At 46.7% G+C, this 22,402-nt stretch overlaps 1 protein-coding gene across 1 annotated transcript in view; it reads right to left on the reverse strand.

The window, feature by feature from the left end:
* The window catches only part of SLC7A6 (solute carrier family 7 member 6), a 96,496-nt gene that overhangs the window by 15,727 nt on the left and 58,367 nt on the right, over positions 1 to 22,402 (reverse strand). Inside the window, exons 7-8 of the mRNA XM_030204297.1 lie at positions 22,039 to 22,135; positions 8,859 to 9,008 (exon numbers count right to left, since the gene is read on the reverse strand). Coding sequence (XP_030060157.1) covers positions 8,859 to 9,008; positions 22,039 to 22,135 — 247 coding nt within the window. The remainder of the gene's footprint in view (positions 1 to 8,858; positions 9,009 to 22,038; positions 22,136 to 22,402) is intronic.

Below are 22,402 nucleotides of genomic sequence, written 5' to 3' on the forward strand. Positions count from 1 at the left end.
CGTCACCGGCGCCGGAAGGCATGGAGGAGGAGGAGGTCGATCCCCCTCGGTCTCGAGGTACCGGGTCAGACAGGGTTCGGTCCCGTGGCCCACGAGCTGAGGGAGTGACCGGGGCCGACTGCCCACGCGGCCTCTCACCCCCACTCTCACCGGAGGACCGGCGGGCCGACGGGACCTGTTCTCCTGGGGTCGCTGCCATCGGTGCCGATGTCTCGGGCATCGATACCGGTACCGAAGGGCCGGGCGTCGATACCGATGCCTTCGAGGTCGACGTCGAGGGGCCGGCGCAAGTTCCAAAAAGACGGTCCCGCAGAACTTGCCTCGCAACCTGAGTCCGTTTCCGGAGACCGAGACACAGAGAACACGACTTGATATTGTGCTCCGGCCCGAGGCACTGGAGGCACCAAGCGTGGGTGTCGGTCTGCGAGATCGGCCGGCCGCAGCGACCACACTTTTTAAATCCACTCGGGACCTTCGAGGACATCGACGGAAAAATCGCGTCGGCGAAGTCAAAGTCGTCAATGGTGGCTGAAATCACACCACGAAAAGGAAAACGACCGTGCGGCCACTAGGCCGCAATGCAGCGTCCCCGCTGGAAGCGAGGGAAAAAGGGAGCGCGTGCTCCACACGCGCAGGGTTTCTTTTTTTTTTTTTTTTTCAAAAAGAAACCGGACGGTAACTAAACCTAAATAAACAAAGAAAAAGCACGATCGGCGTAAACGCGATCGAAAATCCGGCGGCTGAATCAGAGAGAACGGCGGGGCACGACTCTCTCCAGACGCGGAAAAAAAGGAACTGGCGGGAGCGGTCGCGCACGGGCGGGAAGATGGCCGCGCATGCGCGGTGGGCGTGCCCTGCGTGCCGACCGTCCCGCGAAGCTTTTTTCCGGTTGGTGGGGGCTGCCGCGGACGTCACCCAGTCGTGAGAACAAGCAGCCTGCTTGTCCTCGGAGAAAGCTGGAGTAGTTATTCTTTTTCATAAATCATTGCATGTTGAAACACAGAGGGTATTCTCGGATCCAGAGGGCCGGTTTATAATAGCTCATGTGCTCATTGATCGTAAGCACTTGATATTATGTAATGTTTATGCTCCCAATAATTATAAAAAATCCTTTTATGTGCAACTGATGTCCCAGCTCCATCGTTTTCCACCTGATCCTAAAATTGTGGGGGGTGATTTCAATTTTGTAGCAGATCCGGAGTGGGATAGATCACATAACCCACGCCATCATATAGCAGATAAGACCAAGGGTATATCATTATTGTGTGATGCTTTGGATTTATTGGACGTTTGGTGTTTGTTGCACCCCACTGAACGAGACTATACTCACCTCTCTAGAGCATATATGACACACTCCAGAATAGATTATCTACTAGTGGATAGGTCTTTTTTTTCTGAATTCTTGAGGCAGAGATAGGACCAATAGAAGTGTCAGATCATGCATTGGTGTGGATACAATTTCGGGCTAGCGAGGAGCATTTCCTCTCGATTTGTTTACTGATCACCATTTTTTAGATTATATTAGGAATAAGTGGGGGGAGTATAAATCCTTGAATGGTATACACCAAACAGATGCCATCTTGTTCTGGGATACGGCTAAGGCAGTCCTAAGAGGTGATATTATAGCATATTGTGCCGCCAGGAGGAGGGCCCAAGATGGAGCCACTCTCCAACTAGAGAGGAAATTAGTGGGTCTCCGTAGATTGGCGAGATGTTCTCGAGCCCCGGATTACCATAAACAATTGCTGGCTACTCAAGCAGCACTTAATGAACTTTTACATCATAGGCCTAAAAAAATCTGTGGTATACTATCAACATCATTTGTATAAACATGGAGATAAGAGTAGGAGATTATTGGCACACTTGGCGCGCCCACCAGCAGCTTCATCTACTATTTTGGCTTTGAAGGGGGAGGGTGGTTGTGTGATTCATGATACTCCAGGTATTACTGATACTTTCTTAGGGTTTTATAAAGCTTTATACTGTGGAGAACAAGCTGGGGGTTTAGACCCAGAAACTTATTCGTCAAGTCTGGATTTACCAATCCTCACACAGGCCCAAACAGACTCTCTAAATCAACCTATTGAGAAAGATGAGGTGGTGTGGGCCATAAAGCGTAGCTCTCGGTTTAAGGCACCTGGGCCAGATGGATATAGAGCAGAATTTTATAAACGTTTAGTAGCAGATATTGCCCAACCTCTTATGGCAATGTTCAATGAGTTTATTGCGTCCAAACGACTTGCTCAATCTTTGACATTGGCTCATATCACAGTGCTCCCTAAACCTGGTAGGGATCCCACTTTACCAGGTTCATATAGACCTATCTCACTTTTGTGTTGGCCTCAATATTAGCTAATAGATTAGCTAGAGTGTTACCATCCATCATCACTTCTCCTCAGGTGGGATTTGTACTGGATAGACATGCAGTTAAAATATTCAGCAGATCCTGGCCTCTTTGGAAGCTTTTGGTGAGTCTGCATTTATGTAATGTATTGTTGATAAAGCGAATGCTACATACCTGTAGAAGGTATTCTCCGAGGACAGCAGGCTGATTGTTCTCACTGATGGGTGACGTCCACGGCAGCCCCTCCAATCGGAAACTTCACTAGCAAAGTCCTTTGCTAGCCCTCGCGCGCCCGCGCGCACCGCGCATGCGCGGCCGTCTTCCCGCCCGAAACCGGCTCGAGCCGGCCAGTCCAGTATGTAGCAAGACAATACACTTCAAGGGAAGACACAACTCCAAAGGGGAGGCGGGCGGGTTTGTGAGAACAATCAGCCTGCTGTCCTCGGAGAATACCTTCTACAGGTATGTAGCATTCGCTTTCTCCGAGGACAAGCAGGCTGCTTGTTCTCACTGATGGGGTATCCCTAGCCCCCAGGCTCACTCAAAACAACAACATTGGTCAATTGGGCCTCGCAACGGCGAGGACATAACTGAGATTGACCTAAAAAATTTACCAACTAACTGAGAGTGTAGCCTGGAACAGAACAAACAGGGCCCTCGGGGGTGGAGTTGGATCCTAAAGCCCAAACAGGTTCTGAAGAACTGACTGCCCGAACCGACTGTCACGTCGGGTATCCTGCTGCAGGCAGTAATGAGATGTGAATGTGTGGACAGATGACCACGTCGCAGCTTTGCAAATTTCCTCCATGGTGGCTGACTTCAAGTGGGCTACCGACGCTGCCATGGCTCTAACATTATGAGCCGTGACATGACCCTCAAGAGCCAGCCCAGCCTGGGCGTAAGTGAAGGAAATGCAATCTGCTAGCCAATTGGATATGGTGCGTTTCCCTACAGCCACTCCCCTCTTGTTGGGATCAAAAGAAACAAACAATTGGGCGGACTGTCTGTGGGGCTGTGTCCGCTCCAGATAGAAGGCCAATGCTCTCTTGCAGTCCAATGTGTGCAGCTGACGTTCAGCAGGGCAGGAATGAGGACGGGGAAAGAAAGTTGGCAAGACAATTGACTGGTTCAGATGGAACTCCGACACAACCTTTGGCAGAAACTTAGGGTGAGTGCGGAGGACTACTCTGTTGTGATGAAATTTGGTGTAAGGGGCCTGGGCTACCAGGGCCTGAAGCTCACTGACTCTACGAGCCGAGGTAACTGCCACCAAGAAAATGACCTTCCAGGTCAAGTACTTCGGATGGCAGGAATTCAGTGGCTCGAAAGGAGGTTTCATCAGCTGGGTGAGAACGACATTGAGATCCCATGACACTGTAGGAGGCTTGACAGGGGGCTTTGACAAAAGCAAACCTCTCATGAAGCGAACAACTAAAGGCTGTCCTGAGATCGGCTTACCTTCCACTTGGTAATGGTATGCACTGATTGCACTAAGGTGAACCCTTACGGAGTTGGTCTTCAGACCAGACTCAGACAAGTGGAGAAGGTATTCAAGCAGGGTCTGTGTAGGACAAGAGCGAGGATCTAGGGCCTTGCTGTCACACCAGACGGCAAACCTCCTCCAATGAAAGAAGTAACTTCTCTTAGTGGAGTCTTTCCTGGAAGCAAGCAAGATGCGGGAGACACCCTCTGGCAGACCCAAAGAGGCAAAGTCTACGCCCTCAACATCCAGGCCGTGAGAGCCAGGGACTGGAGGTTGGGATGCAGCAGAGCCCCTTCGTCCTGCGTGATGAGGGTCGGAAAACACTCCAATCTCCACGGTTCTTCGGAGGATAACTCCAGAAGAAGAGGGAACCAGATCTGACGCGGCCAAAAGGGAGCAATCAGAATCATGGTGCCTCGGTCTTGCTTGAGTTTCAACAAAGTCTTCCCCACCAGAGGAATGGGAGGATAAGCATACAGCAGACCTTCCCCCCAATCCAGGAGGAAGGCATCCGACGCCAGTCTGCCGTGGGCCTGAAGCCTGGAACAGAACTGAGGGACCTTGTGGTTCACTTGAGATGCGAAGAGATCTACCAGGGGGGTGCCCCACGCCCGGAAGATCTGTCGCACCACACGGGAATTGAGCGACCACTCGTGAGGTTGCATAATCCTGCTCAACCTGTCGGCCAGACTGTTGTTTACGCCTGCCAGATATGTGGCTTGGAGCACCATGCCTTGACGGCGAGCCCAGAGCCACATGCTGACGGCTTCCTGACACAGGGGGCGAGATCCGGTGCCCCCCTGCTTGTTGACATAGTACATGGCAACCTGATTGTCTGTCTGAATTTGGATAATTTGGTGGGACAGCCGATCTCTGAAAGCCTTCAGAGCGTTCCAGATCGCTCGCAACTCCAGAAGATTGATCTGTAGATCGCTTTCTTGGAGGGACCACCTTCCTTGGGTGTGAAGCCCATCGACATGAGCTCCCCATCCCAGGAGAGACGCATCCGTGGTCAGCACTTTTGAGGCTGAGGAATTTGGAAGGGACGTCCCAGAGTCAAATTGGAGCAAATCGTCCACCAATACAGGGTTTCGAGAAAACTCGTGGACAGGTGGATCACGTCCTCTAGACCCCCGGCGGCCTGATACCACTGGGAGGCTAGGGTCCATTGAGCAGATCTCATGTGAAGGCGGGCCATGGGAGTCACATGAACTGTGGAGGCCATGTGGCCCAGCAATCTCAACATCTGCCGAGCTGTGATCTGCTGGGACGCTCGCACCCGCGAGACGAGGGACAACAAGTTGTTGGCCCTCGCCTCTGGGAGATAGGCGCGAGCCGTCCGAGAATCCAGCAGGGCTCCGATGAATTCGAGTTTCTGCACTGGGAGAAGATGGGACTTTGGGTAATTTATCACAAACCCCAGTAGCTCCAGGAGGCGAATAGTCATCTGCATGGACTGCAGGGCTCCTGCCTCGGATGTGTTCTTCACCAGCCAATCGTCGAGATATGGGAACACGTGCACCCCCAGCCTGCGAAGCGCCGCTGCTACCACAGCTAGGCACTTTGTGAACACCCTGGGCGCAGAGGCGAGCCCAAAGGGTAGCACACAGTACTGGAAGTGGCGTGCGCCCAGCTGAAATCGCAGATACTGTCTGTGAGCTGGCAGTATCGGGATGTGTGTGTAGGCATCCTTCAAGTCCAGAGAGCATAGCCAATCGTTTTGCTGAATCATGGGGAGAAGGGTGCCCAGGGAAAGCATCCTGAACTTTTCTTTTACGAGATATTTGTTCAGGGCCCTTAGGTCTAGGATGGGACGCATCCCCCCTGTTTTCTTTTCCACAAGGAAGTACCTGGAATAGAACCCCAGCCCTTCTTGCCCGGATGGCACGGGCTCGACCGCATTGGCGCTGAGAAGGGCGGAGAGTTCCTCTGCAAGTACCTGCTTGTGCTGGAAGCTGTAGGACTGAGCTCCCGGTGGACAATTTGGAGGTTGAGAGGCCAAATTGAGGGTGTATCCTTGCCGGACTATTTGGAGAACCCACTGATCGGAGGTTATAAGAGGCCACCTTTGGTGAAAAGCTTTCAACCTCCCTCCGACAGGCAGGTCGCCCGGCACTGACACTTGGATGTCGGCTATGCTCTGCTGGAGCCAGTCAAAAGCTCGCCCCTTGCTTTTGCTGGGGAGCCGCGGGGCCTTGCTGATTCGCACGCTGCTGACGAGAGCGAGCGCGCTGGGGCTTAGCCTGGGCCGCAGGCTGTCGGGAAGGAGGATTGTACCTACGCTTGCCAGAAGTATAGGGAACAGTCTTCCTTCCCCCGAAAAATCGTCTACCTGTAGAGGTAGAAGCTGAAGGCTGCCGGCGGGCGAACTTGTCGAATGCGGTGTCCCGCTGGTGGAGAGACTCTACCACCTGCTCGACTTTTTCGCCAAAAATGTTATCCGCACGGCAAGGCAAGTCCGTAATCCGCTGCTGGACTCTATTCTCCAGGTCGGCGGCACGCAGCCATGAGAGCCTGCGCATCACCACACCTTGAGCAGCGGCCCTGGACGCAACATCAAAAGTGTCATAAACTCCTCTGGCCAGGAATTTTCTGCACGCCTTCAGCTGCCTGACCACCTCCTGAAAAGGCTTGGCTTGCTCAGGGGGAAGAGCATCAACCAAGCCCGCCAACTGCCGCACATTATTCCGCATGTGTATGCTCGTGTAGAGCTGGTAAGACTGGATCTTGGACACGAGCATAGAGGAATGGTAGGCCTTCCTCCCAAAGGAGTCTAAGGTTCTAGCGTCCTTGCCCGGGGGCGCCGAAGCATGTTCCCTAGAACTCTTAGCCTTCTTTAGGGCCAAATCCACAACTCCAGAGTCATGAGGCAACTGAGTGCGCATCAGCTCTGGGTCCCCATGGATCCGGTACTGGGACTCGATCTTCTTGGGAATGTGGGGATTAGTTAATGGTTTGGTCCAGTTCGCAAGCAATGTCTTCTTCAGGACATGGTGCAAGGGAACAGTGGACGCTTCCTTAGGTGGAGAAGGATAGTCCAGGAGCTCAAACATTTCAGCCCTGGGCTCGTCCTCCACAACCACCGGGAAGGGGATGGCCGTAGACATCTCCCGGACAAAGGAGGCAAAAGACAGACTCTCGGGAGGAGAAAGCTGTCTCTCAGGAGAGGGAGTGGGATCAGACGGAAGACCCCCAGACTCCTCGTCAGAGAAATATCTGGGATCTTCCTCTTCCTCCCACGAGGCCTCACCCTCGGTGTCAGACACAAGTTCACGGACCTGTGTCTGCAACCTCGCCCTGCTCGACTCCGTGGAACCCTGTCCACGATGGGGGCGTCGAGAGGTAGACTCCCTCGCCCGCATCGGCGAAGCTCCCTCCGCCGACGTAGTCGGGGAGCCTTCCTGGGAGGTGGCCGCGGTCGGTACCGCACGCGGTACCGACGTCGGGGACCTCAACCTGGGCGATGGGCCAGCCGGCGCCACGCTCGACGGTACCGGTGGCGCAAGCACCGCCGGTACCGGAGGGGTAGGGCGCAACAGCTCTCCCAGAATCTCTGGGAGAACGGCCCGGAGGCTCTCGTTTAGAGCGGCTGCAGAGAAAGGCTGAGAGGTCGATGCAGGCGTCGACGTCAGTACCTGTTCCGGGCGTGGAGGCTGTTCCGGGCTGTCCAGAGCGGAGCGCATCGACACCTCCTGAACAGAGGGTGAGCGGTCCTCTCGGTGCCGATGCCTGCTGGGTGCCGAATCCCTCGGCGACCCAGAGCTCTCGGTGCCGACACGGGGAGGAGACCGGTGTCGATGCTTCTTCGATTTCTTCCGAAGCATGTCACCGGAGCTCCCCGGCACCGACGAGGAGGACGTCGAATCCACCCGTCGCTTCCTCGGGGCCGAGACTGAAGAAGGTCGATCTCGGGGGGGCTGTACCGCAGGAGCCCTCAGGGTAGGCGGAGACCCACCCGAGGGCTCACCGCCACCAGCAGGGGAATGGACAGCCCTCACCTGCACTCCACCCGATGCACCACCGTCCGACGACATCAGCAGACGAGGTCCTGGTACCACCGACGTCGATGCAGCTATCCGATGTCTCGGCGCCGATGCAGAGGCCCGATGCCTCGATGCACTCGATGCAGGGGCGGCCGAGGAAGATGGTCTGGACGCTGACGACGTCGATGCACTCGAAGATCCCGGTGCCGATGCCGACGAAGAGCCCGAGAACAACACGTTCCACTGGGCTAGTCTCGCTACCTGAGTCCGCCTTTGAAGCAGGGAACACAGACTGCAGTTCTGAGGGCGGTGCTCGGCCCCCAGACACTGAAGACACGACGAGTGTCGATCAGTGAGCGAGATAACCCGGGCGCACTGGGTGCACTTCTTGAAGCCGCTGGAAGGCTTCGATGTCATGGGCGGAAAAATCACGCCGGCGAAATCAAAAGCCGAAATGGCGAAATTCGAAGCACCAAATTTAGAGGGAGAAAAAATCTCGACCGAGGCCGAAAAAAGGCCTACCCCGACGACGAAAGAAAACTTACCGGGGCAAAAAAGCTGGAAGTACGGGGAGGATTTACACGAAACCCGGCGGGGGGTTTCCGGAGCACTTCCCGACAAGGACAAAGCTTTCCCGAAGGAAAAAAACACGTTCAAACAAATTGGACGCGCGAGGTCGACTTTCCGGGGCTCGACACGGCGAAAACACGACCGTACCGAGTGCGGACAAAAGAAGACTGGCCGGCTCGAGCCGGTTTCGGGCGGGAAGACGGCCGCGCATGCGCGGTGCGCGCGGGCGCGCGAGGGCTAGCAAAGGACTTTGCTAGTGAAGTTTCCGATTGGAGGGGCTGCCGTGGACGTCACCCATCAGTGAGAACAAGCAGCCTGCTTGTCCTCGGAGAATGTTACTTCTCTTCAGTCATCAATAACAAACATTTATAAATAAACCATTCTGTACTGCAGAACACTTGCCCCCACAAAAGCAAAACAAAACACTACACACAAGCATTCATGTTTTCAGTAGGTGAGCTTGCTCACAAGTTCCTACCTTAACAGGCCTAGGCCTATTTGGCTCTTTCCAACGGAGGTATATCTGTCCAGCAATTGAAAGTCCCACAAAGAACCAATAACTGAAGCTGTAGTAGTTAATAAGCAGGAAGACGTCTCTTACAGATAAGTAGATCAGTGTTGTAGCACACTGTAAGAACAATTACAAACTATTAATTCATTTATTTTTGTTTCTTTCTAATACCACCAACAATCAGTAAACAAGAAATTACATACATGAGATGCAAAATAAAAAAAATATACGAATGTTAAAGTGTCCATAATAACTGAGACAAAGAGTAAAAGACTTAGGCTATGTGTGATTTAACCAGGCAGTTGCCATTATCGACTGATTAAATCACACATAATCAGCTATTAGCGAATATTCAGTAGGAGATAATCACGAGCCAGCTATCTCAAGGGCATTCCGATGGCGGGTCACGCTTAAAACTTGATATTCAGCGCTAACCAGACAAGGTTAGCACTTAAATAGGACTGCATAAATAGCTGTCCTATCTTTATGCACTAGCCGATGGCCGGTTAGTGCTGAATATCAGCTTAACTAGTTATCAGCTGGCCTGGCATTGAATATCCAGGTTCAGCGCTGGCGGTGGGCTTTAACCATGCTGTCTGCCGCTTGCTGAAAATTGGGATGGGGGGTGAGCTTAAGAACTCAACTCAGACACAGACACTTATCCACAATGCAGACTTCACGTGGACAGAGAAAATGAAGTCTGGTGATCCTGGTTTAACTACCTCCACTCTTCTCAAAACAAGATGTTGCTTTTCTTTCCCAGCAACCCACAATTTAATTTCCAGTGTTACTCATTCAATTAAATCTTCTGCATTATTTCTACCAATAACTAATTAGGTATTCCACTTTATATTGAAAATAACCACCTTACCTGCCCATGTTCTTAATTAGAAAATTGTTTTCATCAAAAAAAAAAAAAAAAAACAGCACGATGACTTGATCACCACAAGAGTTGCAAATCAGAGTATTCCAAACCTTTGTATGTAAGCAACATACGAGCGAACACAATTCATGTAGGGTCATTACTCAACACTATCATCTTTCAGAGAACTGGTCCAATATACTGGATGAAGTACCGCTGTTAAAGGATTTTACAGGCATATTTGGAATGTGACTATATGGATGCCACTGATTCCATATCGAATGAGATGTTGCTTGCATACAACGGTTTGGAGCACTCTGATTTGCAACTCTTACGGTGATCAAGTCATTGCGCTGTTTTTTGGGAAGATTTTACACCTGATGAAAACAATTTTTCTAATTAAGAACGTGGGCAGGCGGTTAACTCAAAATGCAACAGTAAAAGATGAACTGTTGCATTTTGAGTTAAATGCTACTTACACCAAACTGGCCCCATGCTGCATATTATGCTATATTTATGAGAAGATTAAGTTTGTAATTTGTACATGATATGTGAGAGTGTGAGAGAGGTGAATGTGATTTGTATGTAGTAGTGTGAGTGGATGGGCATGTATTAGTAGTTTAATAGAATTGTAATTCATTTGCTTATTGTAACACTTGATAAAGGAATTTGGTACTTGAATAGTTGTTAATATTGTGTGAAATATATTGAATGAGAAGGTTGCAGGAATGTATTCACCGGGAAGGCAGACTCTCAACCCAAACTGAAAGGGTAGGAGGTCACCCCAAATCCAGGATTTTGGCAGGGGAAGCCGTGCACATTTTATTTCCCAAACATCCTTCCTGATGTGTGGCTTTTTGGCTGAGAGGGGGTGGTGTCTTTACTAGTGGAATAGCTGAACTGTAGGTTATGAGCTCAGTTAGCTGAAATCACTACGAGCTACAGCTACTGAGTCATTAGTCAAGAAGATGCAGCATCTTGTGTCAGAAACCCTTCCCAAGGAGAAACGGCCTACCAACAACTGGGCAGAAGGGATTCACAGGAGAGCAGCACTCAGAGCAGAGAGTGGAGGGAGGTCCAGCAGTTGAGTGGTGACTCTTTCAGGCAAATGAGATCCAGCAGCTGTGAATTAGAGCCACAGCCTAGAAAGGTAGAGTTCCAGGAGCGGAAGGCAAAACAGTGGAGGGTAGGCCAGGCTACGCCAGCCACGAGTCAAGTTGCACTCCTGCCTATGGATGAGACGAGGTACAATGGGAAGAAGATTGGGTAGGATAACTAGTAACGGAACATGGGGGAGAAAGATTTTCTACTAACTAGTAATGTTATATTGGGATTAGTACCTCAAACCCCTCTGCTCAGTGTGCAGCAGTGGCTAAGAAAGCAAATAGAATGTTAGGAATTATTAAGAAAAGATTGTAGAACAAAACCAAGATTATTATAATGCCTTTGTATCTGTCCATGGTGCGACTGCACCTCAAATATTGTGTGCAGTTTTGGTCACCGCATCTCAATAAAGATAGCGGAATTAGAAAAGGTACCAAGAAGGGCAATGATAAAAGGGACAGGACAACGTTCCTATAAGGAAAGACTAAAAAGACTAGGGTTATTCAGCTTGAAGAAGACAGCTGAGGAGAGATATGATAAAGGTCTATAAAATACTGAGTGGAGTGGAACGGGTAGATGTGAATCGCTCATTTACACTTTCCAAAAATATAAGGACTGGGACCACACAATGAAGTTACTAAGGTGTAAATTTAAAACAAATTTGTGAAAATATTTCTTCACTTAACTCTAGAATTCATTGCCAAACAATGTGGTAAAAGCAGTTAGTTTAGCAGGGTTTAAAAAAGGTGTGGACAAGTTCCTACGAGAAAAGTCCATAAGCCATTATTAAGATGGCCTTGGGCAAATCCACTGCTTATTTCTGGGATAAGCAGCATAAAATCTGTTTTTATTCTTTTTGGGATCTTGACAGGTACGTCACTGGGCTTGATGGACCTTCGGTCTGAGGCTGTATGGCAATGCTTATGTCTTAAAACTATCTAAATTATCTGATATTATGAAGGAATGTGTAGGCCAGGGCACACTGGTGCACCTTGTGAAAGTCTCTGGTTTGCCCTGGTGGTGACAACCAGGGGCATGGCCACACATGGCCTCATGAGGCTTTTGCCCCATCTTTATTGCACAGTGCCTCAGAGAATAGCCCTCTGCTTCCCACTGCAGCCCTTCCAAGAAGCAGTGAGGGAATAGGAGAGGAGGAGCTGAGATTGGAATAGACAGAGCAAAGAACATCTCTACTCTCGAATCTACCCCTCCCTTCTGTCACAGAAGGAAAGAAGAGAATGGATATGACTGAAGCAGACACTGCAAAGAAGAGCACCTACTCTAATCTGCATAAGACCCTCTCTCTTTTTTCCTACAGTCAAAATGCTGCAGTCAGAGATGAGGCAGAAAGGAAAGAAGGTAAAGATTAAAGCACAGAGCTTTTCTTTGCCCTGCTGTGCCAGCTATAGCCCCAATTCTCCTTCCCTCCAAGGAGAGGAAGCCTAGAGCAGAAACATCTGTTACTTCTATGAGTGATTATTGGGGAGTGAGAGGATGTTTGGGGGGAAGGGGAGGGGGGAAGAGAGAAATTGATGAATTCTGTCTCCTTCCCATGCCCCTGATGCCAGCTTTGCACACTTGGGCTATTTGGATCTTGGAGAGGAAAAGGTTGATGTTCTACACCATGTGTTTTGCAGAAGGTATGAAAAGACCAGGGTAGGTTGCAAAAATAAAGGCTACTGGAGAGAGACATGATAGCCAGTTATCCGCCGCTAAATATTCCTGGTTAGCTTGATTTGACCAGCTATCCCCAAATATTCAGCAAATAGCCAGCTATTCTAAGTGGCCAAATCGGACTGCTTAAATTGCTGGTATATCTTTAGCCAGTTTAAAGATAACCGGATATCTCTGAATATAGACTTAGCCGGTTAACTTTAAACTGGCTAAAAATAGACCAGATCTTCAATGACGGTCGCTGACTTCGAGAATTAGCCTGGCTCCTTCCTGTGGTCTGAATATTGGCCCCAAAATTTTAATGTTGCTTTGTGCAGCCTTTTACCCTAGTTTGCCTCTCTCTCTCTCCTTATTTCTTATTCCTTATAGTCCACATCGAGTCTATAGGTCTTCTCAATTAAAATATCATACAATTTCCCCCTTTACCTAAAGTGTTTGGATTGTTTCCACAACTTGGCCTTTTGTTCTATGGCCCCCTTCTCATTGGAATTTTCCATCTATTAATTTACATCCTGAGACTTCTTACAAAATAATTTAAGAAAGGTGTGAAATCCTGGCTTTTTACCCAGGCATATTTAAATTATTTGCAGCTTCACTTTTTTTTTTTTTTTTTTAATGGGGCTACGAGTCAGCAATGGCCAGCATTTTCCTTTTATGTTTTTTCTGTTAAATGTTTGTTTAAGGGTATTTTTGGTTGCATTTACTCTGGTTTTTCAGTGCTACATGCAATCTTGACAGGACATTTGTTTTGTTTTTATACATCATCATGGTGGTCTATCAAATCTCCTAAATACATTTTTTTTCCTAATGTATGTTTAACCAGCTCTGAGTTTTTTTTCTTGGCTCAAACAATTTTGTGGTAACAAACTTAGAGAATGTGGTTTTAACTAAGGATAGCTTAAGAGTACATTATAGAAAATTGTACAAAGACAGCCACTGGACTTCTTCCATTCCTCTCACCCCAAAAACGAACTGTTCACTCCATTACTAGGAATAAGTTTCAGATTCACCCTCTGAAACTTGGATTGGCCGCTGAAACCTGGATTGGCCGCTGTCGTGGACAGGATGCTGGGCTCGATGGACCCTTGGTCTTTTCCAAGTGTGGCATTGCTTATGTACTTACTAGTAAAAAAGGCCCGTTTCTGTTTGAAAGGAAACGGGCGCTAGCAAGGTTTTCCTCTGAGTGTGTATGTTTGAGAGAGTGACTATGTGAGAGAGGCTTCTGTTCCTGCTGCTGTGCATTCCCCGTGTTGTGCTGATTCGCTGCTCCCTGTATCGTGGCTCCGCCCCTCTCCCTTCTACTGGCCAATCTGATGTGGGTTGTGTGACATCACTATTATCTACTCCAACATGAGCCACGGTTCCAGGCAGCCTCAGAATGTTGGAGGTGAGAATTATTATATAGGATGTACTTATGAGAACTGGTAATCTTATCCTCTCTCCTCCCTGCTCACTAGCAGGAGAAAAGCAGCACATTCTGGGTGCATGCTTCCTCTCTTGGCTTCAATCTGATGCCAAAGCAAGAGGTCCTATAACTTTGAGTTATCTATGGCCTATATTTGGGCATCAGACTGGAGCCAGCAGACGGAGGCACATAGGTATTAATTTTGCTGCTCTTCTGCCAGTGGGAGGGAATGGGGGTCATGCAAAATTTGGTTTGGTGTGCTGTAGGGATCGAACAAACTCAAAAGTGTGCCACAGAATTTAAAAAAAAAAAAAAAAGGTTGAGAAATACTGGTGTAATAGATTCTTGATATTCTCTGGATGGTTATGCTTCAAGGAGTTTAAAACCTCAACTGTTTGAGGGAATAGCTGGTACTTGCTATGAATGTATAATTGATTACATTAATAAAATTTGTAAATACTGCCAGCTAGCCTTGTTTAACTCACATACACTCTTTTTTGTTTGCTTGGGGAAGGAAGGACAATCCTATCTGCTAACACTCTTCTTCAGGTGGAAGCCCCAGCCACCAAGCATTCAGGGACCAACAAAGCTTGACTGAGGGGGGTATTACATTTTGTTATATAAAATACATCAACTATACTTTTTTCTCCATTTAAAAAATTATTTTCTGAGTTTTTCAGTATGAATTTCATTTTTCAAGAACAAAATGTAAGCAAATTGTTTGATTATACATTAACCCCCTAATTCTATATAGTGAGTCACAAGTTAGGCTTTAATTAAGCACCTAACTTTAGGTGCTCAAATGAAAGTTAGCTGTCCAAACAGGGGTAAATGGCAGTTAGGCGCTAACTGCACTTAGGATCTATTCTGTAAATGAGCGCTTAAGTTCCTTACTGCCCAACTGCAAAGGGGGCATGTATGTGGGTGAGGCATACACTTAGGTGCCAAAATTTACAATTGCCTTAGTGTTAGTGGCCTAGTGGTTAGGGTGGTGGACTTTGGTCCTGGGGAACTGAGGAACTGAGTTCAATTCCCACTTCAGGCACAGGCAGCTCCTTGTGACTCTGGGCAAGTCACTTAACCCTCCATTGCCCCAGGTACAAATAAGTACCTGTATACAATATGTAAGCCGCATTGAGCCTGCCATGAGTGGGAAAGCACGGGGTACAAATGTAACAAAAAAAAAAAATGCTAACTTAGGCTTTATTTTATAACAGAATCTGGGTGCCTATATGCCATTATCAAACACAAATAGCACACAGATTTTGGGCACCTAATTTTTAGTGCCCTTTGTGGAATTGCCCTCTTTGGGGATATTTTTATAAAGGATTTTTGTGTGTTTAAATTATATTTTACGTGCTTAAAAGATCCTTCATAAAAGTTACCCTATGGTACACATGTAAATATATGCACTATGACAAGGTGGCCAAAACAATCTTGCACTCAAAAAATTGGCTATACTGTTCCCCAGATTCTGAAATCTAAGCATATTCTATAACAACGCACGTAACTTAATTAGCTTAACAAGCTAATTAGAGTTGATAAAAGCACTTAAGCAATGAGCACTAATTAACAATAATTAGAATTTACATGCACAACTCGTTAAGTGTATTTTGTAAGGCAGTGCACCTAACTTCTAACACACACAGGCAAAACGAGCATGGTTATGGGTGAGGAAATGGACGTTTTGTGGGCATTCCAAAATTTACACGCACTGTTATAGAATATCGCCCTCTGCGCCTAAATCTACATGCTGGGATTTACGCCATGTTTTCATTAGTGTAAATGGAGGCGTACAGATTTAGATGCTATGATTTCTGCCTAAGCGTATTCTATATATCAAATCTATATATCAAATAAAATATATTTAGGTGGAAATATTTTCTGCACTGATTTTTTAGTTGCTATATATAGCATCCCTCCCCATATCACCATGATACCCACATCACAAAGGATTCTTACCATCTCTGCCAATGGCAGACTGCAGTATTTAGCCTTTAAGCGACTGCAGTAATCATTGGTCAAAAAACTCCTTACCAGTCTTTGAAAAATCTTATCATGTTTTTTTACATATGTCCAATAATATTTCTGTTTCGCTATAAGCTGTGCATTCTTCAAATATAATTGTGCATTACACTCTTCAAATATAATTGTGCTTCACAATTAAAAGATACCCTCAGCAACAATGTTGACTTGCAAATACTGCACAATCAATGTCAGGGATCCAAGCCTAAAGAAAAGTGTCACTGACTGTGCAGAGACGGTAAGAATCCTTTGTGACATCTGAGGTCTTTTTCTCCTGCCATCATCTAAGTATATTTCTACTGTCTGTAGTTCAATAGTTCACTTGTGGGTATCTATGACAAGAAGGTGCATACTTTTATGAAATCTGCTTGCACGTGTGGTGCACAGCATAGTTTGCTCACAGTGTAGTCAGAGTAGCATAGAATGCAATTAATTTATAAAATAAGGAAAAATGACAAAGCAGATTGATATAAGACAAAAAATAGTTTATTATTGTAAATCTAATGTACAGATCAGCTGATCTGTACATTCGATTTACAATAATAAACTATTGTTTGTCTTATATCGATCTGCTTTGTCATTTTTCCACCTTGGAGTTTGCAGATCGTCTGCCCTTTTGATTTATAAAATATGTACCTATCTGTATATTTCACCCACTTAGTACTAAAACAGTCCTAACTGCTGTATTAAATGAAATCTATTCTCATCTAGATAAACACATGGTTGTTCTTGCAGTGTCACTTGATCTTTCCACAGCCTTTAACCTGGTAAATCATAGCTTGTTGTTATCACACCTATCATCTTTGGGTATCTCTGGTTCTGTTTGTCATGGTTCTCTTCTTTTCTTTCTGACCGCTCTTGCAAGGTTGCATTTGCATCATCTAGTACTTCTCCCCGTCCTCTGACCTGGGAGTCCGCAAGGGGTCAGTTCTTTCCCTTCTTCAACTTATTCCATAGTTCTCTGGCTTCTCTTATCCAATCCACTGTAGTTTCATCACACTTTTATGCTGATGATATATTGCTCCTTTTTCCTACTAATCCAATTAACCCTGTCATCACTCCACTTCAGGATTGCCAATTGCTTGTCTCAAACTGGCTCAGTGACCATAAATTAGTCCTATACAAACAGAAGATAGTGGCCTGCTGGTTTACTGGTGGGCTGTCTGTCCTGGTTACTACCCTTAATCTTTTTGGCCTTCCTATGCACCCGGTTGACTTATTTCATTGTCTAGGCATTATCTTAGATTCACATCTCACTTTTTCACCACAAAATTCCAGTTTATGTAAGACTAGTTTTCTTGTCCTCAGTCAACTGCGATTTGTCCAAAATATTTCAATCAAGCACAATTTTACTCTCTTGTTCTGTCACTACTAACATGAGACTGGACTATTGTAATATAATATACTTAGGTTCTTCCCGGTCAAATATGAAAAAAAACAAACTCCAGTCAATACAGAATACAGCCATTAAACTCATCTGTCATGCACAGAAGTCTGACCACATCCCCCCTTTATTTCAAAAATTCCACTGGCTTCCCATCGAGCAACACATATATTTAAGCTGCTCACTCTCGACTTCAAGTCCCACAGAGTTGGTCTTTCCAATTGGCCATTCCTTACTCTATTCATCTCCTTCACTCCATTAATGACCACCGCCTGGTTGTCCCAAATCCCTAAGCCGCCCAGGTAGAATTCACCCGCAATCATGCTTTCTTTTTTGAAGCCATCTTCTTTTGGGATTCCCTCCCTCTCTCCTTGCATTACGAACTGTCTTTTAAAAATGTTTAAATAGCTCTGAAAACCTGGCTGTTTAAACAAGCATTTCATCTTGATGATTAAGAGGTGGTAAGCTGCCTTCAATTTCACCACCCCTCATCTACCCACCCCTGTTCCTCTCTCCCTTTCCCCTTCTCTGTTCCAATCTTACCCCTATCTTTAGCTACCTCTAGTCTTGTTATGATTGATCTTTTGTGGCTGTCAAAATATTGCAGTTCCTTTCCAAGCTGTTGTATATGTTTTTTAGTCTGTAAACTGCCCAGTTCCACCAGTCAGCTTAGGCAGTACAGTAAGTTTTAATAAACCATATTTACACTGACTCCTCAGCTGCTGTAAAGTTCAACTGCGATTACAGACTGAGACTGTGAGAGAGTGTGTGTATGAGAATGAAAGTGTGTGTGTGAGAATGAGAGTGTGCGGCAGAGCCCCCCACTCTCCTCCCCCCTCCCTCCCTCCCCTCCCCATTCCAGGTTCGTCCTCCCCCTCCCTCCGCCTTTCAGGGTCGTCCCCCCCCCCCCCTCCACCTTTCAGGGTCGTCGTCCCCCCTCCATCCGCCTTTCATGGTCATCGTCCCCCCCTCCCTCCGCCTTTCATGGTCGTCGCCCCCCCTCCCTCCGCCTTTAAGGGTCCCTGTCCCCCTCCCTCCCTCCCTCCCACCCACGTTCAGGCTCCCACCCACATTCAGGCTCTCTCCCTCCCACGTTCAGACACAGGCAGCCTCCCTCCCTCCCACGTTCAGGCACAGGCAGCCTCCCTCGCTCCCTCCCTCCGACGTTCAGGCTGGCTCCCTCCCAGTTTCACTGAAATGGTCCCGGTCTCCGTCAACCACGGAGTTTCCCAGGTGTAGGTCCCAACGCAACTTGACTGTGCTAAGCCGTGCGCTGGAACCTGGACTCTTGTATTGGTCGCGACGCACTGGGCTACTCCGTCCCTCAAGCTTCTGCTTATCTGAAGCTCCGCCTCCGCCCCTGTGCCATGTCCCTTTCGCCCCTCCTCCGCCCATGTGCCCTGTCCCTTTCACCCCTCCTCCTCTGTCTCTGGTGTTCTACGTGACGTCCACCTGGGAGGGGGGGGCGACACATGCGCAGAATAGCCTTATCTACGGAGCCTAGCAGACCAAGGAGCCACAGTCTGAGGCAGCAAGATTCGAATGTTGGAGGTGGAGGAGTGGCCTAATGGTTAGGGTGGTGGACTTTGGTCCTGGGGAACTGAGGAACTGAGTTCGATTCCCACTTCAGGCACAGGCAGCTCCTTGTGACTCTGGGCAAGTCACTTACCCCTCCATTGCCCCAGGTACAAATAAGTACCTGTATACAATATGTAAGCCGCATTGAGCCTGCCATTAGTGGGAAAGCGCGGGGTACAAATGTAACAAAAATAAAAAAATAAAAATAATTACATAGGATATGTTTCTGTGTCTCTATATAAAACAGCCTCACCCAGCCAACTGCTTGGCCTCCCAAACTAGACGATCTGTTATAAAATTACCCTCTAAAAGCATAATATACTAAAGCAGACACCGCTCTTTAAATGTATTTTTCTGTTTTTATTCTACATAGATATATATGACCTGTAAGAATAATCTTATCATAAGGTAGGACTGAATTCTATTTTGATTTATTCAATTACTAGTAAAAAAGGCCCGTTTCTGAAACAAATGAAATGGGCGCTAGCAAGGTATTTGTTTTCTGCCACGAATGTGTAAGTGATTTTTATTATAATTGTGTTGTGTTGGTAATGAGTAATTGAATTTTTTTGTTTTTTGTGTAGTTTCATTTTTTATTGTTTTCTTTTATTGCTTTTTTTTGTATTGATTTGCATGACAAATCTGCTTTGCCATTTTTTTTGGGGGGGGGAGGGGGTGGTATCGTAGAAAGATGATGATTGTCCCTTTTACAGTTTGTGTATGATGTAGGTGGTGTTGATGGGGGTGGTGGAGGGTTGCAGAGTTTGTATATGATGTGGGGTGGGGGGGGTGTACAGGGTAGCGGTGTCTGTGCTTGAGAGTGTTTGGAGTGGGGACAATTGCATTTGTTCCCCTGTACTTCCCTTTCCTTAGTCCCGTATTGGAAGGAGGGTTGGGTGGGGTGTGGCCTTGGTTATATTTTTTTTTGTATTGTTTGAGTTGCATAACCAATTTGGCTTGCCATTCTTGGGGGGGGGGGGGTGAGGGTAGCATTGTCCTGTTTTTTTTTTTGTTTGTTTTTTGGGTGGTGGGTGGGGGGGTTGTGGGTGTGTGTGTGTGATTGAGAGAGATAGATGTTGAATGTCCTTGTTAGAGTTTGTGTATTAAGGTGGGGTGTGATTGTGTGAGTGTGAGAGAGAGATGCTGTCTTTCCCTGGCAGAGTGTGTGTATGTTGTTGTGTGGTGTGTGGGGGGGCGGTTGCGTGTGTGCGTGTGTGTGTGTGAGAGAGTGAGAGATGTAGATTCTTCAGGGTACAGGTTGTGTATCTATTTTTTGTGTGGGGGGGTGGGGAGTGTGTGGGTGTGAGTGAGAGAAAGAGATCTAGATTCAGCGTGGCAGTGTTTGTGTATGTTGTTTTGGGGGGGGTGTTTGGGGGTAGTGTGTGTGTATCTGAGTGAGTGAGAGAGATGCTTTTTCTCCATAGCACAGTTTTTGTTTGATGCTTGTTGGAAGGGGGGGGGGGGGGGGGTTGAATGAATTTATGTCTGTCTGTGTGTGTGTGAGACAGAAACATGTTTTTTTTTCCTGTGGAGAGTGTTTGTATGATGTGTGTGGGTGGTGTTGGTAGGGGCTGGTGTGTGGAGGTTGGAAGCTTTGGGGAAGGGGGGGGTGGGTGTTTGAAGGAATTTATGTCTGTGTGTTTATCAGACATAAACATGCTGTTTTTTCTTTGGGGAGTTTTTTTATGATATGAGTGGTTGGTGTTGGTAGGGTGTGGTGTGTGTGGAGGTTGACAGGGTTTGTGTATGATGTTGGGGGGGTGGGGAGAGTGTAGTGGCATATGTGGGGCATAGTCTGGCCACTCACCTTGGAAAACGTTTTGTCTGCTGAAAGAATTCTTTCCGTTTTTCCGCACCACACCGTTCTTCCCTCTTTCTGTAAATAGTAATGGTTGGCTATCGGCTGTCATTGTGTGAAATGACAGCTGTTGCTGTGCGCGAGCGGCGAGACACAGTTACCGTTGTTGATGCACAGGGGCGCTTGGTGTATGCACACGACTCGTTTTGCGAGAGATTCATTGTCAGCGAGAGGCAGGTTATTTGCTGCGCAGGCGCGTTTGGCGTGGTCACGCGAGGTTTTTTTTTTGTAGCGATTCTTTTTTCCCGATATACCCGCCCTCAACGTCATCACGTTTTTGTCGCGAGAGCGGAGGTCGATCTTTGTTTTCTTTGATGCGTTTCTTTCATCCCGATTTACCCGCCCTCGACATCATCACGTTTTTGACGCGAGGGCGGAGCTTACATAGATGGAGCCTGAGCTTCGGAAGCTTCATATCCTTCACTGAAGCCATGGAGTCAGCTTCAGAACTTTGAGGGTGCTTTTTATTATATAGGATTTTTCTTTTTGAGATTAAATATTATTTGAGCTTCCGTTATGTGGGCTAAAGCTGTTTATGATTATGAGATAGGATATTTGATTCATTATGTTTTGTAATTACTAGGGCTGTACCGAATATTCGTATTTAATTCAGCCCTGAAGAGTGCCCAAATATATTATTCGTATTCGGCCAAATAGTGATTTAAATTCAAAAAACAACAGCCTGGGGCTCTACTGTGCTAAATTCTACTAAAACACTTGATCTCTGATTGCACGTTGCTGCTTTTATTATTTATGTTGAAGCTCAATGCCCATTATTCGTATTCGGTATTTATATTCGGCTGAATAATATTTTTCATAATTCATATTCAGCCAAATAGCAACATAACCTATTCAGTACAGCTCTAGTAATTACCTTTGAAAGGAGCATTTTCTTTGCATATTATGGCTATGTATATTTTGAATTCTTTAATTAAAAAAAAAAAGACTGTATATTTAATTCACAAGAATCTGAAGAAAGGGACAGTTATATTTAAATGCAGTGTAAAAAATATACCCAATTGGTTTATACACAAAAGGGAAACAATTCAAATGTAAATATGAGATATCAGTAAGAAATAGCAAAAAAAAAAAAAACCCAACAAAGATTTTGTAGATTTCTGGTTAAAAATAGAGAGTACTGACTTAATCAGTGTACATGACCTGGAGTTCTGATGCACAAGTGTCACCCAAAAGGTGCTTTATTCAAAATGCTTAGAAATGTGATGCAGCTACTTTAAAGGAAAGCAATAATCTTACATTAAAGAGCAGCGCTGGTACAGGTGTGAATCTCTTCAAATGGATCAAAGACAACAGATTAGGGAGATGACCTTCCCGTGCACCTACAAAAAACAGCCTGTAAAGAATACACATAATTAACATTGGTTGGAAAAAAAAACCACTTTATCTGATTTAAATTTCACCCCTTCAGCAGAACAGTTCTTGGCTCATACCTACATAAGTACATAAACATTGCCTTACTGGGACAGACCAAAGGTCCATAAAGCCCAGTATCCTTTTTTTCCAATCGTGGCCAATCCAGGTCAGAAGCACCTGGCAGGATCCCAAAAGAGCACAACAGATTTCATGTTTCCCCAAGTCCACCTTAATGATGGGTTTATGG

The sequence above is a fragment of the Microcaecilia unicolor genome, chromosome 5 (genome assembly GCF_901765095.1).
Source record: "Microcaecilia unicolor chromosome 5, aMicUni1.1, whole genome shotgun sequence".
Classification (NCBI taxonomy): domain Eukaryota; kingdom Metazoa; phylum Chordata; class Amphibia; order Gymnophiona; family Siphonopidae; genus Microcaecilia; species Microcaecilia unicolor.